At 37.8% G+C, this 17,257-nt stretch overlaps 2 protein-coding genes across 4 annotated transcripts; one reads left to right on the forward strand and one right to left on the reverse strand.

The window, feature by feature from the left end:
• The first annotated feature begins 1,094 nt into the window (after positions 1-1,094).
• cnot3a (CCR4-NOT transcription complex, subunit 3a) lies at positions 1,095-9,980 on the forward strand. 2 transcript variants are annotated; one of them, XM_058747830.1, is made up of 18 exons: positions 1,095-1,252; positions 1,870-1,930; positions 2,066-2,133; positions 2,239-2,313; positions 2,579-2,668; positions 2,860-2,988; positions 3,083-3,178; positions 3,351-3,597; positions 3,683-3,810; positions 3,982-4,032; positions 4,789-5,704; positions 6,294-6,399; positions 6,500-6,641; positions 6,799-6,898; positions 7,194-7,371; positions 7,497-7,629; positions 7,715-7,840; positions 8,593-9,980. In XM_058747830.1, the coding sequence occupies exons 2-18, from the start codon at positions 1,906-1,908 to the stop codon at positions 8,689-8,691; spliced, it is 2,709 nt and encodes a 902-aa protein (XP_058603813.1). In that variant the 5' UTR covers positions 1,095-1,252; positions 1,870-1,905; the 3' UTR covers positions 8,692-9,980. The 2 variants fall into 2 exon arrangements, with proteins under 2 accessions (XP_058603813.1, XP_058603814.1); XM_058747831.1 differs by having other exon boundaries at positions 3,378-3,597.
• Positions 9,981-11,280: 1,300 nt separating this feature from the next.
• Positions 11,281-17,159, reverse strand: prpf31 (PRP31 pre-mRNA processing factor 31 homolog (yeast)). 2 transcript variants are annotated; one of them, XM_058746709.1, is made up of 15 exons: positions 17,002-17,159; positions 16,681-16,893; positions 16,510-16,570; positions 16,345-16,428; positions 16,137-16,234; positions 15,849-15,955; positions 15,117-15,286; positions 14,724-14,881; positions 14,538-14,627; positions 13,553-13,680; positions 12,808-12,880; positions 12,570-12,698; positions 11,974-12,072; positions 11,647-11,770; positions 11,281-11,554 (listed from the first exon to the last, which is right to left on the reverse strand). In XM_058746709.1, exons 2-14 carry the CDS (start codon positions 16,891-16,893, stop codon positions 11,651-11,653), a joined length of 1,530 nt encoding a protein of 509 aa, XP_058602692.1. In that variant the 5' UTR covers positions 17,002-17,159; the 3' UTR covers positions 11,281-11,554; positions 11,647-11,650. The 2 variants fall into 2 exon arrangements, with proteins under 2 accessions (XP_058602692.1, XP_058602690.1); XM_058746707.1 differs by having other exon boundaries at positions 11,281-11,770.
• Positions 17,160-17,257: the final 98 nt, after the last annotated feature.

Below are 17,257 nucleotides of genomic sequence, written 5' to 3' on the forward strand. Positions count from 1 at the left end.
TATACAGTTACTTACAGTTAATGTTTAGTTATATTCAGTCAAATTATGCACAATGCTGAAGCTATCTCACAGATATAAAAATGAAGACAATGAATAAATGAGCCATAGAAAAAGACTGAAAACGTTAATGGTAGAATATTTTTGATCATGTTTTGTTAACAGAATTATATATATTTTGTCTTTATAATCTTTTACAGTATTTCTTTCATAATGAAGCTGGCTTGCAGTTTGTGTATCTGTATCTGGAGATGTGGAATGAAATGAAATGTTTAATATAACTTTCATCATAATTGAATATATCATTTATATATGTAAACAAAAGATAGCTTAAAACGTGAACAATCAAGACGTTAATACTTTTCTAAAGATTTTGAGTAAATTGGTAAAAATGAAAGTGATTCAGGGTTTCACGAAGAGAACATAATACATAAATATGTAGGTTAAGTATCTAAGTAAAACTAATGAATTAATGTTAAATAAATCTATTTTTACTCAAATATCTGTTTAAAAAATGGTAAATTGATTCCATTTTATGTTATAAAATAGATTGTCCCAACAAGAAATGATGAAGGGGGAAATAGCATTTTCTATTTTTATGATTATAATTATTTATAATTTTATCATATAGTCCAGGAAGATAAATAAGTGGTAAATTGATTGTGACTGTTATGCATATTAGGTATTATTATTATAATAATTATAAAATATATATCTCCATAGGAATAGGCCCCATATCTAAATTTGTTTTTTTTTCTCTGTTATTGCTATTTTGTACCTAGAAATAAAATGATAAATAAAAATCTAATCAAATAAAATTCCATCATTATTACACCCTCAGAGTTTTCCAATAATTAAATTTTTCAAAACAAACTAGTGCAGTTGTTACAAATAAAGAAAAATTGTGTTAGGCCCTAAGAGAAGTCAATTTTTGTAAAGAGAATGGTCTTTTTCCGTAAATATAACCTTTCACCCAATATTTTATCCAATGGGATCAGCGGTCCAGCGGAAATGGTCACAACTTGAGAAATGATTGACAGACATTTTTAATGAATCACAAGAACGAAAAAAGACGAGAGGCGGGAACTTCAGCAGCGAGCGGTGGGCGGAGTCTGCCGTCCATCTTTAATGTACTGGACAGAAGGGGGATTGACGAGCTGAAAACATTACCAAATTTGAAATAAGGAATTGGCGGATATTTTGGTCGTGGCTGTCACATAGAGATACTGACGAATATTACACACTTTTAAAAAAGGTATACGACGGCTGTGCATTCAATTTGAGAGTTTAAAATCCCCCACACCTTCTGTTGGAAAAACTATGTGTGTGTGCTAGCAGAGCGTTAGCCGTCAGCGCTGCTCGACATCACAACAACAGCAGCTTAATCCATGATAACTGCAGAAATATACAGTATTCTGTCTATATATACTGTCAGGGTGACATATTATCAGTGCAGATGAGATATGGTGATGAAATGCTGCTGATCTTACTCGTTAGCATCTTGGTGGCTAGTGCTCAGTGATCACAGGCTGCGTAAATCTGCGTAAACACACTGGTTGTGTTGGCGTTACCGTATAAGTGATCTGAACTGGGGACGATCAAGGCGCGCTGTCATTAAAATTCTTCATAATTTCTCTTATTTAAGGGGATTGCAAAGGCGACAGTTGCGTTTATTTCTTGAACTGAAAAGAACTCGAGTAAAATATAACTAAGTTATTAACCGTTTTCTTTGCTCAGACAAATAGTGTAACGTAAATCGAGCAGGGTGTTTGATATCAGCCTTTTCTATTGAGATGAGCAGTAGAAACACTTACCATCTGCCTCACACACTGAATACTGTACAAGTTAACAGTCTCTCTGATGTGCTTGCAGTGACAGAAGGTATGAAGACAGTATCATAGCGAAGCCATGGCTGATAAGAGAAAACTACAAGGTAAGATATTATGATATAGAAAATGCTACTCTCCCCTGCCCCAATTGCTTGTACACAGTAGTTTCTGTTCAGAGGTTTTCTGAATCATTATATGATCTTATGACTTGTGCATAATCATATGCTTTACACAACCAGGTGAAATAGATCGATGTTTGAAAAAAGTCGCTGAAGGCGTCGAACAGTTTGAAGACATTTGGAAAAAAGTGGGTCATTAACACCTCAAGAACCAATGCATAATGCAAATAGGAACTAAGGAAATCATGCACTGTTGTTAGATGTTGTATTTTAATCATCTATTTCATTCTTAGCTTCACAATGCAGCCAATGCCAACCAGAAGGAAAAATACGAGGCTGATCTCAAGAAAGAAATTAAAAAGCTTCAGGTAAGGATGTGTTGATTTGACGTTTAGCTTATTTTAAGGCTTACTGGAATTGTGTGAACACGGATAAGTGGAATAATACAAGCACAGAAGCGTTTCTTGCTGTTGGACAAGGTATTAGCACTGTTGGAACACTTCTTGGGCAATCAGTTTAGAGAAGCGAAACTAGCCGTTGCATAGAATGAATTATTGTACAATTTCTTTAGAACCATGGGAAAAATGTGTGTTCTCAATCAGTATAATTGTTCTCACCTGTTTTTCTTCTTAGCGGCTACGAGACCAGATTAAGACATGGGTGGCATCCAATGAGATCAAAGACAAACGGCAGCTAGTGGAGAACCGGAAACTTATTGAAACGGTATCGTTCCTTAAGGCTATTTTACTTTAACACACTTGTCAGTTTGCAAAATTCTTTTGAACTTTTGATAAAAATATCAGTGCATTGGCATAATGTTTCAGTTTTGCCTCATGAATTCTTAGATGTGTTTCCCACGCTTGATCTGTCAAGCTTGTACCCCTTAACCTGAATCTCTGTCTCTTTCTCCTTAGCAAATGGAGCGATTTAAGGTGGTTGAAAGAGAAACCAAGACAAAGGCCTACTCTAAAGAGGGGCTGGGCTTGGCTCAGAAAGTAGACCCAGCACAGAAAGAGAAGGAGGAAACGGAACAGTGGCTCACGGTACAAGAGGGCTCATGGATAAACAGTGGGGGGTAGAAAAATTTTGAACAGGATACAAGTAGTGCAGTAATGACATGATTTATCTCTCTCGCAGAACACAATAGACACTTTGAACATGCAGGTGGACCAGTTTGAAAGTGAAGTTGAGTCCCTCTCTGTCCAAACACGGAAAAAGAAAGGAGACAAGGAGGTCAGCATTTCACTTTTTCCATTTTCCCCTCTTTTCGTTCCACCACTTTCCTGTTTTATTATAAATTAAGTCTTTTCTTTTTGTCTTTCTTTTTTGCTTTAATGCTTTCATTATTATGTGAACACTCACTGTTAGAGACCTCAACTTGTTCTCATACCATTCTGATCTATAGAAAGCTGTTTATCGTGTTTGTCTTCAGAAGCAGGATCGGATTGAAGAACTAAAGAGGTTAATTGAAAGACACCGGTACCACATTCGTATGCTAGAGACCATCTTGAGGATGTTGGATAATGATTCAATCCAGGTTGATGCTATCCATAAGATCAAAGATGATGTGGAATATTACATTGACTCTTCGCAAGACCCAGACTTTGAAGAGAATGAGTTCCTCTACGATGATCTGGACTTGGAGGACATACGTAAGTCTGTGTGTTTGGGATGAATGTTGTTGTTGACGTATATTGTCAAGATAGGTGACATTTATAAATATCTCTTTCTCTCTAGCGGCAACTTTGATGGCGACGTCTCCTCAGGGCCATATTGAAGATGAGATGTTCCTTCAGTCCAGCAGCACGCCGACCTCCACCACTTCCTCTTCCCCCATCCCTCCATCTCCTGCCACAGGCACAATGGTAATCCACTTTCTTTCATTCTTCCTCTTGTCTCAGTCTTGTCTACAGAGCATCTCTATCATTTATAATCACTCAGAACCTCAAATCATGCTCTTTTCTGGTCTTTTATTGACTTTTAGTCACAGAATTGATTGTCTTACTATATGTTATGTGTGACTATGTATTGCTCAGGAGATTTTGGAGGACAAGAGAGGTCGATCGACAGACAGTGAAGTCAGTCAGGTGAGACCTCAGTATCAGTTAAAGGTTTATACGCTCACATTGTTGTTTTTAACTTGTATGGCTTTATTGCGGTTAGGGCCGGGCGATATATCGAACACAATATTCATGCGCATCTCATCAGTAAAGCCGGTTCCTTGATTAGCGCTAAATCTCCATCACCTGTTTTCAAATAGAGCGCCATTTAATACACAGAGGCGTAGTTCACTGACAAGCTATGCAATATCGCATTCATTATCGAAGGTGATTCATCTGCGATAATGAATACGATATTGTGTAGCTTGTCAGTGAACTACGGCTCTGTGTATTAAATGGCGCTCTATTTGAAAACAGGTGATGGAGATTTAGCGCTAATCACGGAACCGGCTTTACTGATGAGATGCGCATGAATATCGTGTTTGATATATTGCCCAGCCCTAATTACAGTGCAGAAGCACTATAAAAGTACTTGTATGGCTTCAGGAGACTTGATATAATATGCAGTGTTGCACACAAGTTGTATGGATCAATTTTATGGTGCTTTTGTGTCCTTTTTGAAGCTTGAAATGTCTATTATAATTATGTGGAGCAGAATAACCAGCACAATCTTCTGAATTTACACTTTTTGTGTTGTAAAATCCTACAAGTTTGAACCACAGCATGAGGAAATCATGACAGAAATGTGATTTTTAAAGAGATTCTTCACCCAAAAGTGACATGTATTCTTAATGAAAAGTGATATTTGTGTTTCTAACCTCATGGCTTTCTTGCTCCGATTAGTCTCCTGTGAAGAACGGGAACCCATCTCTCTCGTCCTTCTCCTCATCCGCCTCCTCAGGCTCCTCCTCCTCCTCCTCTTCGCTGGTTTCTATGGCTACTGTTGTCGGTGGCTGCACAGCGGTCTCTGGGGGCAGCAGCCTGCTGGGAAGCTTTAGCAGCGCAGTGCAGCAGCATGCTCCTCAGTCTCAACAGCAAGCACAGGTCAAACTCTCCTCGACATCCGTTCCCTCCAACAACACACCTAGTCCACCTAGCCACCCCACGCTACCTGTCTCCACTACTTCCTCTCTGCCTAGTTCCAGCACACCTGGCCCAGTTACTTCCAATTCCCAGTCCCAGGCTTCATCTGTTCCTGGGGTTGAGGGCTCTAGACTGGGTTTGGGCCTGGGGAAAGGAGGTGTGACGGTGACCAGCAGCAGTAGTGGGGCTCAGATGTCAGGTCTGGGCTTGACCGGCTTGTCCGGTTCTCTCAACACCATGGCAGGGCTTCTCTCAGGCTCTACCCCTGCCCCCTATGCCCAGGCGGCTGCAGGTGGAACAGCAGGTAGTGTCTCCAGTGGTCCGGTGGGGAGTGGCAGTGTAAGTTCTGGCATATCTTTACCTAGCACGGGTGCAGGGGGAGCAAACACAGGTGCGACCAGTAATGGTACGGGTACAGGGTCTGGTATGGGCTTGCTAGGGTCCAGTTCGGGTCACAGTGCCCTATCCGGAGGAATTCTAAACCTGGTACCGGGGCAGACGGCTCTCCAGGGGTCTGCACAGATACCTGTAAGCCTTGTAGGCACAGCACCTGTAGGAGGAACTGGAGAGAGTGGATTGGGGGGAAATGGAAGCAGTTCTGTGGCGAGTGCAGGAGTGGGGACGAACGTAGCGCCTGCAAGACCCCCTAGCGGCCTCAAACAAAATGGAGCAACCAGTGAGTCTGGCCGTTAATTATTTACTGTATTTACAAATTTCACATTGTTCTTTTTGATTTTATGAGTAGGAATAAATGTTTAGCTGGAGATATTGGCTGTATTTTCCAGCTGTCTCCTTCATCTCTTTATTATTATTATTATTATTATTATTATTATAAATCTCAGTTATTGAATATTTATATTTTTAAGGTATCTTATATAGTTGTTTTTGTTGTTATTTTAACTATATTTTGATATTTTAATTGTTTTGATTTGTTTATTGTTTTAATCTTTTTAATTATTATTAGCATTTAATTTATATGAATAATAATTATTAGTAGTAATATTATTCATCTTTTTACTTTTTATTTTTAAATGATTGAATTTTTTAATTTGCTATTTTTCATTGACTTTTTATTGCTTTCGCATAAATATTATTTTGTAATAATAGTAATAATTATTATTTTAATAATTATCTTTTAAATTGTTTTTAGTTTTTATATAACAATTATTACTAATAATATTGTTATTTATCTTTTTGACGTTTTATTTGATCTCTTTTTCAATATTTTTTGTAATTATTTTTTATTCTTATTTTTCTCCATACAGGTTACAGTGCTGTGGTTGCAGACAACACACCAGACTCCTCGCTCAGCAGTGCCAGCCAATCACAAAACAGCCATTCCTCATCTTCGAGCTCATCAACCAGTCAAACGTGAGTATACATCTGCATTGTTTGAGTTGTAGCTGATATAACAGAAATATGATTGATTTGATTGGTTGTCTTTCTCTCTCCTCCTTCCTCTGTATTGTAGTCTGGATAATGGCCCCAGTTTATTGAGTTCTATCACTCTACCCCCCTCCTCCCCATCACCTGCTTTCACTGACAGCACACCTGGTGGTGGGAGTCTATTAAACGGCCCACACTCCTACACACTCAACACAGAAACCATCAAGGTGTGTTTTTCATCCTGGCTAGACTAGATTCAGCCTGCCAGTGGCACAGAATTCACACACTTTTCTCAAGAGTCACTCCCATCGAATACAATGAAATCGGTTTCCTGTAGATTTAAATTGTGCTGTTTCTCATGCAATTCCATTTGGTCTCTCGCAGGCTCCTGAACCTCCAAGCTCTTTGAAAGCTATGGCAGAACGGGCGGCACTGGGATTGACACTGGATGGAGAGATTTCATCACTACACCTCCCAGATCGAGGTACCTTACATGCTTACCTGTTTAATAGAGTGTACTGAACTAATTATGGGAAATAGTAGTTAAAACAGCTCTATTCAGTACCTATTTAACTGACATACATGGTTATTTGTAGTGCAGTCAACTGTCACGCCTCAGTATCCTTCAAGCTTATGATTAAAATGACTCAACCACACAGCACACCCTGTCTAACAGCTAGACTGCAGTTTGGTGTGCCAGATTAGATGTTACGCAAGGTACAGAGCTAGTATAATCTTTACAAACATTAAAAATGTCTTTCTTTTAAATCTGTTCTCAGCCCCACCTGGACCCACAACGGCTCCTCAGCCTGCTGTTTCAGAGGTCAACCTGCCGCCATCTTTAGGGGCGTGTCCGTTAGGCCCCACCCCTCTCAATAAAGAGCAGCTATACCAACAGGCAATGCAGGAGGCAGCATGGACACACATGCCCCACCCGTCTGATTCAGAGAGAATCAGGTACAGAATATGCTCTCTAGTCTAAATGCAGATTAAAACAAGGCATTCAAAAGCAAGCAGCTGACCCTCAAGCTTAAGATGTGGGCCTAATATGACACACTTTTTTTTTTTTTGTCTGTTTGTAGGCAGTACCTGATGAGAAACCCCTGTCCTACACCGCCATTCCACCACCAGATGCCCCCACATCATTCGGACTCTATTGAGTTCTACCAGAGATTGTCCACTGAAACGCTCTTCTTCATTTTCTACTACCTGGAGGTCTGTGTTTGTTGCTTTTAAATAAGCACGTCTGTTGGGTATTGCAGTCTTCCAACTTTTTCTCTTGGTTGGCATTTTGTCTCAGGGCACAAAGGCACAGTACCTGTCGGCTAAAGCACTGAAGAAGCAATCGTGGAGGTTCCACACCAAATACATGATGTGGTTCCAACGGCACGAGGAACCCAAGACCATCACTGATGAGTTTGAACAGGTACAAACCCATCACTGTTCTCATGCTCACTGCTGAAAATAAAAATGGCAAACTGAGTTTCATTTTCTAATTATTTCTGTAGAGCCATAACAATACTAGTTAAAGTTGTCAATACCAGTGGGCAAAAAATATATTTTTAATAAATAAATGTGTATATATTACACAAATTAAGACAAATTTTTATTATGATCAATTTAAAAAGTTCACATTTCATTAGTTTTTATAATTATTACTTAAGTTCACTTTTTAATTCTATTTCATATGCTACCATTCAAAAATGTGATATTTTTGAAAGAAGTCTCTTATGTGGACCAAGAGTGCATTTATTTGAAAAAATACAACAAAACTGTAATATTGTAAAATATTATACAGTTTACTGTTTTCTCTCTTAATATTTTTAAAATGTAATTTACTACTTTGTTGAACACAGTTGTTGTTTAATACTTTTGTAGCAACGTCTTTGATCATTTTAAGCAACTTTACTGAATAGTTACAACAAGAGCAGTATTTATTTGCAATATAAATCATTTACTGTCACTTTTGATCAATTTAATGAATCCTTGCTAAATAGAAGTATTAATTTCTTAAAATCTATTTCTGTAATCTTTCTAATTTAAAAATTTCAAATAAATATAATACAAATAAACGTGTATGTTCATACAGTAAAACTACATTGCATTTTAAGACTCCTAGTTTCTGTGACGTCATGCATTAATAATATGTTGAAATTTCTTTTCTTTTTCTGTCTGTAGGGCACGTACATTTACTTTGACTATGAAAAGTGGGGCCAGAGAAAAAAGGAAGGATTTACGTTTGAGTACAGATACCTGGAGGACAGAGACCTGCAGTGACTGATGGAGGAAGAGACGGGGAGAGAGAGCGATCGCTACGACAGAGAAAACGCTGCTGTTGACATTCCGAGATGAACTCTATGTCGTGGTTAAAGTTGGATGTGATGTTGGCCTTTTTCTTTAAAAGAGAGAGAGAGAGAGAGCTGGGGGTCGAGTGCCTGTTTACATGCAAACATTTGAACCTCCTTCAACGTTGAGTCTTTATCCCCTTCATTTCTGTTCTAACTGAAAACCCCATCTAGTCAAGCGACAGAAATTAAAGGAAACAATTTGGTTTGGCCACAGACAAAACATTTTGCTCGTAGTTTGTGTTTGGTGGAGTGCTGCATTAGCGATTCTTATCCTCTTAGATGACATATACTGACTATGATGTACCGGCACTATGCGAGATCCCGAGTCTAATGCATTGATTGGTTGTTCTTAGTTCATTGAGCCCCTCTGGGAGTGTTTAGGCACTGTGACTTTGCCTTGCGAGATAACGTGTCGACCATTAAATTGCTATGCAATTGAATTCCTCTCGACCTCCCTACCTTTATCATGACCTAAATGTGGTTTTGCTAGACCGCAAAAAAAGTTGGCGTTGATAGGGTAATGTTCTGTAGCATCTATCTTACATATGTTCACAAGCAAGGTGGGTTGAAGTTGTCAGCCTTCAAAGTGGCGTGTGATTATTTGTCTGTTAAACATGGCATGAGTGATCTCACTTCAAAAATATCTAATAAAAAGACAAAGATTAAAATATGTACAAGTTAAAAACCTTATTTTTCTTTCTCTCAGTGTCCTTTAGGTTGTCCATGGCTGAATATTTTTGTTGTGTGGAAGTTTGCATGTAAAGTACAACAAAAGCCTTCCCCGAACTTTCCTCAGTTATTTTTGACGTCACATCTCAAAATGATTCTCACATACTCTGCTGGACAGTTTCCCTAAAAAACCCCCCTAAAATATCATTGTTCTGTTACTCCATTTATTAGGCAAAGCTTTTCCAAACATCCCACATTGTGACACGATCCCATGTGAGTTTCCATTCATTTCAGTTTCCTCTATTGTTTGGGGAGAACGACGGCTCGACCAACACACAAAATGATATAAATGTGATGAAACGAAAAGTATTTTTGATGCACAGGGCAGCTGATTGCATTTGTCTATTTCTCTCCAGTAATAAACACCATCATCCTTGCCTTTTTTGACATGGACAGGACAGCATGCGATTGTGATGTCGCTTCGTAGGTTGAGAGGAAACAAAAAAATACAGAGTTGTAAAATTTCAATAAAATACTTTTGTGATGCAATGTCAGTGTTCTTGTCGTCTCCATAAACAAGACCATATATACCAGGGGTCACCAAACTTGTTCCTGGAGGGCCGGTGTCCTGCAGAGTTTAGCTCCAACCCTAATCAAACACACCTGAACCAGCTAATTAAGGTCTTGCTTGGTATACTTGAAACTTCAAGACAGGTGTGTTGAGGCAAGTTGGAGCTAAACTGCAGGACACCGGCCCTCCAGGACCGAGTGTGTTGACCTCTGATATATACAGTGAGTGTGTGTGTGTGTGTGTGTGTGTATATATATATATATATATATACACACACACACACACACTGTTCCTATATAAATATATTTATATATATACACACACACACTCACTGTTCCTATATATATATATATTTATAGAGTTGCAACCAGACTTTAAGCAAAATGCCATCTGTCATTACCCCACTTACACAGCTTCTTACCAAATAAACACAAATATTGATTTTCAAGTTTCATTTTTTTATCATGTGAGAGAACGCTGTACAGACTGAATACCAGAGGCAAGAATCAAACATAGTTTAGTTAGCATACTGACATATAATATACTATTCTGCTATTGACTAACAAGAGGTGTATTATAAAGCATATTATTTCAAACGATCATGTTTTGATAATTATGTCATTTTTGTGACTAAAATATTAGTGGTATACCACTTCCAGTCGATTTATCTTGAACGTACTTCTAAAAAAAAAGATATTTTTCGAAAGACATGGTGCTCCTTGGTCATCATTATGTAAGAGCTGACGCTGTGAAAATGTCACATAATTCATTAAAATGTATTACATAACCATGTAATGTGGCATAACAGGATTGACAGGATAAAAGTGACTTTAAATACATAACCAGTTTGTTAGTTAGAACTCTCTTGTACAAAAATGTATTGCCACAATCCATCCTACAATAAAGAGTGGGAAGCAATACTGGTGACAACCAGAAAACATTAACTTGAACATTCAAAATGAATTTCACAAACCTTTTTGACATTAAGCCTTTAATTATGCATATGAAGTTAAGAATTCATAATAGCATTTCAAAAATGTGACACTGTGTCTCCTCTGATAGGAGGACAGTGATTGAAATGCTTGCATATTCAGAAACATTTCATGCAAACATGCCTACCAATCTAAACTAAATGAAATCTATAGCAGCCATTTCAATCCATTTTGAGTGTAATATGAGTTTCCTCAGGGACAAAAAAATAAAAAATAAAAAATTTAAAAAACCATTACAGAAAACAGCCGGCTTTGAACTAAAATGAAAATGACTGGAGACAATATGTGCAACTAGATAAGAAACTTTCTTCAAATCAAAGTGATGTCCAAAGTAGTTGAAATTGAAAAAAACAAATGCTGAAAAGAAAAACTTGCATTTACTGTTCTATTATACATACAGACAACACACAATTCCTTAGTACACATTTAAAAACATAAAAATGAACAAAAAACAAAATCTAGAATATGTTGCTCTCCCTCTTCATCTCCTCAACAGAAAGAGGATCTCCAGTCATGTGTCCTTGTGCTGTCCTCATGTCACCATTCCCACACAAGTCCGTCTGAGTGGGTGTGTGACAGAGTATAAATTAACAGTTGAAGTGTGAATCCAGCCATGGCTATTAATGTATATGGTTTCCTTCGTCTGACACACCTCCTCACACTTTATCCTCCTTCTCGCGCTTGACCTTGAGGAACTCGGCCATGTTGGAGAAATATTTCTGATTGGCTTCAGCCACCTTCTTCTCTGCAGCCTGTGGGTTCACAATCTCCAGCCCCTGACAGAGAGCAGACAGTGAACAGACTGTTAACTAACAAATCAAACAGCTGTCTGTCAGTGTTTTAGCAAAGGAACCAAACAGAAAGCAACTGCACTTGAATGTGCAAAAACAATTTGAACGTGAAGGATGTAACATATGCTCCCTAGAGGCAGGGGAAAAAAACTGCAAAAATAATCAATTTTAAATAAGAGTTTGTGTACCTGTAAAGGGGTGAAAGCCACGCTGGAGCTGGTTCCAGATGATCGGTCTCTGACAGTGGACTTGCCACCGTACGTCATGCTCTGCTTCTGCAGTGTCCGCTGCAGTAACAAAACATTCATGAGTCCATATGGGAATGCTCATTAAATACTAATGAACCATAATTATATTAACCAAATCTACAGTACTGTTCAAAAAAAGTTTAAGGGTCAATTTTTAAAGATTTATTTTTTTAAACTGAAGAGTTTTATTTCAAATTAATTATGTTCTTGTATACTTTCCATTCATCAAAGAATACTAAAAGACAGCAACAAGGTTTCCAGAAATCAGCATATTAGAATGATTTCATATTAGAAAATTAAGCTTTACCATCACAGGAATAAATTACATTTTTTATAATAAAATGCAAGAAGTTATTTTGTTATTTTAAATTGTCAAAATATTCCAGAATTTTACAGTTTTTACTATATTTTTAATAAATAAAAAAAATAAGAGACCCCAAACTTTAAATGGTATTGTATATAAAATGCATTTAACTTCGAAGAAACTGAATTTTCTCTTACAATTCTGTAATTAATGCTATTGTAAGCTAGCATACCTGTAAGGATTTGGATATTCTGGCCTTGGTGGAGTCGTTGACCTGAGCTTGTCTGACCCTGCCGCTGCCAGACTTTCCCAGCTGACCGAGACTGAAGCCCAGATCCTCCTGATAAGCATCATCTTCAATCTTACAAGGAGAAAGTCAGAAAGTTTATAATCCACAGTTGCTATAGTCAATCTATGGAATTTTACAACAAAGCATGCTAATGGAGCAAAACTGACAGAGGTCTACTAACCTCTGCAAATGTCATTCTGTTGGCATGCTTCCTGATTTCCGTCAGACCCAGCCTCTCTTTCATCTTACGATACCTGAGAGTATAAAAAAAAAGGCAAGTTCATGCAATGTAAAAAAAAGGTTTTACAAGAAAAAGCTATTTCAGTCTTTCCACTTCAAAATTTCACATAAAATTCCATGTTCATGTTTAATTCAGTATTTTACTTGTAAATTTGACAAATAATTAAAAAGAATTGACAAGCATTTCTGAGTGAAAATTGTTTCTACCGTTTCTATATTTTTTTGTTTAGAGTGTACAATACAAAACTAATATTGTGTACTCCCCCTTCCAAATTTATTTAGCTTTATTGTCAAGAAAACAATCTCAATGCAAAAATTTAAAATTACAATTATGAAATATTGTCAAGTAGACTTATTTAAGAATGAATAATGTAATGCAAGCAAAAAATATATTTTTGTACTTCCCTTTTTTATTTTTGCTTGTCAAGAATATTGTCAATGCATTTTTTTCAGTTTCATTTAGATGAAATATAAAATGTAGTTCTCTCACAAACACCATATTTAAGAATAAATTAATATATAATACAACAACAAATATATAATAAAAAAAAAAAAATTCTCCCTCTCAATTTTTTTCAAACCCTTTGAAAAACTATTTCTTTCACAAAATATTATGAAATGAAAGTTCTCGGCATGCTTCATTAGATTCATAAGGACTCATCATTGCCACCCCTTTTGACCCTCACCTTCTTCCTCCTCTCTTCTTCCTTTGTCCATCTAGGGGAGCTGGAAGAGGCTTCACCTGCTTGACTGGTGGGGGCTCCTGCCATTTATCAAACTTTCGCTCGATCTCTTCCTTCAAGTCATAGCCAACCTGTGTATAAACAAATAAACAAGTTAGTCAAGACGAAGTACTATAGTACTTCTGAAGATTTTTAGCAGCAACTACGGTCTCGCTTGAATTATCATCTGAAGTGAGTAAACTCTAAACCAGGAGTAGGCAACATCGGTCCTGGAGTGCCAAAGTCCTGCAGAGTTTAGCTCCAACCCTGAAAAAAACCTGACCTGCCTGTAGCCCTAGTGATACTGAAAACCTGGATTAGCTTGTTCAGGTGTGTTTGATTAGGATTGGAGCTAAACTCAACAGGACAGCAGCACTCCAGGACCGGCGTTGCCTATCCCTGCTCTAAATTGTACAGTGGTGTAGACCAGCGGTTCTCAATTTCAGTCCTCGTGTACCCCCGCTCTGCACATTTTGTATGTTTCTCTTATCGCTTCAGACGTTTGTTCTATTTGACTGCAAGTGTCCTGCGAAGTGGACATCACAGGATATTCCGCCATGATTCCAGTTCGAAGCGAATGTATATCTTCCATTCAAACGGTATAGAAGTGTGCGAGACATGAATTTAAATATTTATTTACAGAGGTATATTATGTCACACTTCTCTAGTAAGTTTTGTCTGTGTGTGAAGACGCTGCAGGCTGTGGCGCAGCGCAAATCCGTGAATGAATGTTCCGAAGTGAAGTAAACTTCAACGGATTTCCCCTGCTCAGAGAGTAGGGAGCAATGGACACTGTAGGGACCACAGTTCACGCATGAAGCTGACTTCTAATGAGCTGATGATCTGAATCAGGTGTGTTAACTAGAGAGACATGCAAAATATGCAGAGCTGGGGAACGCGAGAACTGGAATTGAGAACCGCTGGTGTAGACCATGATGACACTGTTTACCTTGCCAACCGTGCTCTCGTGAAAACTGTCCACACGGGCAGCCAGAGTGCATTTAGCTGAAACCAGACGAGCTGCTTTTCTTCTCAGATCCTGGAAACAAAGAAACATTTATGATATTCTGAATAAAAATGATCAAATAAAAGCAATGAAAAGTAAGTAAGTGAAAGCAAAAAGGTTGATGCTCACTGGAGGCAGAGACTGCACTACGTCACAGTGGTAGATGTAGCCTGTGTGGGGCAGCAGGGATGTGCTGCTGAATCCAGACAGCGTCTTCCGCTGAGCTCCCAGCAACATCAGATTACACGCAGGCATCTTGGACAGGTTAGTCAGACCACCAGCAACACCTGAAATCAAGGTTTGCATGTTGTCAACGGAAGGGATTTTTACAGTAGAACCATATTTTATTGTGATCAAGCACAAGCGTCTTTAAGTGAATATTTTCCCCAAACAAGATGAAACTTTTTTTTCCACCTTTTGTGTCCCACAGAAGAAAGTCATGTGGGTTTGGAACATGTAAATAACAGAATTGTAATTTTTGGGTAACTAACTATCCTTTTAATTCAGCAGTCTTGTTCTCACCCATAATTTTGGCAGCAGTTGAAGCTCCGACAATAATTGAAAGATTTGGAGCAATAAATGACATCCTGGATTCCACATAGTCATAGATCCTGTGTTTTGATTGGTTGAGCTCAAGGGCCATGTCACATGCCTCCTCCAGTCGCTGAAGCTCATCATCACCAAGCATTGTTCTGCAGAAATACAATCATTTAATAAAAATAAAAAAAACAGCAAAATTTCATTGCAGTTCAAGTTTTTGAAATATTTCTTTGAAGTCTCTGATTCTCATCTAGGCTGCATTTATTTGATCAAAACTACAGTAATAATGTGAAATTATTTCCATTTGAAAATATTTAAAAATGTAATTTATTCTTGTGGTAGCAAGGCTCAATTTTCAGCAGTCTTCAGCGTTACATGATCCTTGAGAAATCATTCTAATATTCTGATTTAAATAACATGGTGAAAACAGTTGTGCGGTTTAATTTACTTCATTTTAATGATTTTTTTATTTATTTTATGATTCTTTAATGAATAGAAAGTTCAAAAACAGCATTTATTTGCATTTTAATCTTTCATAACAATGTAAAAGTCCTTCTAGTCACTTTTGATCAACTGAATGCATTCTTGTTGAATAAAATTAATTAATTTCAAAAACAAAAATCCTACTCGCTCCAAACTTTTAAACAGAAGCATTTAACAAAAAAAAACAAGGTTCTCTTCCTGTAATCATGCCAAATATATCTGCTTACTCACCCTTGTGTGGTTGAGGCTGTAACACTGACCACCATGATAGTAGCATTAGTCAGGATCTGCTGGAGGGTCTCATTATTTTTGCATTTCTCTAGATTGTTGCCCAGCTCCTGCAGACACACAAACACATTATCTTATATAAAACACGCATGAGAATTTATATTTAAGCTTCATTAATAAAAAGTTACTAATCAGAGAATGTAAATCAAATGACACCAATATTTTGCATGAATAGGATGCTCAAAAATGCTCAGCCCATCAAATTTTCCAAATTAATATGCTTCTTCATACCTTAACAGTTCTGATATAGTCTAGTGCATTTGGCACCAAAGACTCCAGCTCAGGAAACCTTTTGGAGTACTTGTCACGAACAAACTTGTGAATGATACCTGAGGAGAAAATAAAGAGGAATTGATGTTATGGTGCTTGATAAGGGATACAAATATTGAAATTTGAGGAAGATTTTGCATATCCACTATAAAATTAATATTAAACTCACTAAGTTCATTGTCAATTTCCACTGTGAGATTGTTGGCAGCGACAATGAGTCTGTACTCTGGGTCTGATTCAACCGGTCCAGACACTGAAGAAAGAGGAAAAATGTGTGTTAAACATGGAAAATTTATAATTACCAGAATGTTCGTAAAGGTGACATGTTACTGACCTTCTGAATTTTTGCGTTGATTTCCAACATAATGATCGATTTTATCCATGATTTCAGCAAACTGTACGAAGTCGAGATGTTTGCAATAATTTAGTGTAACGTTTCAGGAAGACGGTACTTATATGAATCCATTTAGAGATAAAAGTCAAATTAATAAAGTTAAAAACTCACTGGCTTGCTGTGTCTTAGTTTTGCGATGGATGTGACACTCTCCGTCCCACTGTAATCCACCTCCATCTCCTCCGGTATGTCCTCCAGACCCCCATCGGCTTGATTCTCCCCGGGTTCCCCATCACTCTCACCCCCTTCTCCACCGGGATACAGCCCGTCCTCTTCTTCTCCTGCCTCCTCCAAGTCGGCAAGCAATTCGTCTGCCAGAGACATCTAAAGACAGAGCGAGAAAACAAACGCAAATTAGATCAAAACAACATCGTTTATTTGCTGAAACGAGGTTTCAGAAATAGTCCTCCGAGTAAACGAGCTTAAACTTACATTTCCAGAGCGGCTCTTTTCTTCTCACTTCAATAAAGAGTACGAATATCAGCCAACATGCAACGAAAAACTAACGCACTGCACCGAACAACGCACTTAAGTCGCAGGTTAAATGCGTCACATGTTTTACCGCAAAGGATTCTGGGAAATGTGTTCAGGAACGAACGCATGAAAAAGCAGTCATTTGCCATAGATGGATGGATGGATGGATGGATGATTGGATGATTTATCTTTGATGTTTGGAAGTTTGAGTGGT

Source organism: Onychostoma macrolepis, chromosome 16 (genome assembly GCF_012432095.1).
Source record: "Onychostoma macrolepis isolate SWU-2019 chromosome 16, ASM1243209v1, whole genome shotgun sequence".
Classification (NCBI taxonomy): Eukaryota; Metazoa; Chordata; class Actinopteri; order Cypriniformes; family Cyprinidae; genus Onychostoma; species Onychostoma macrolepis.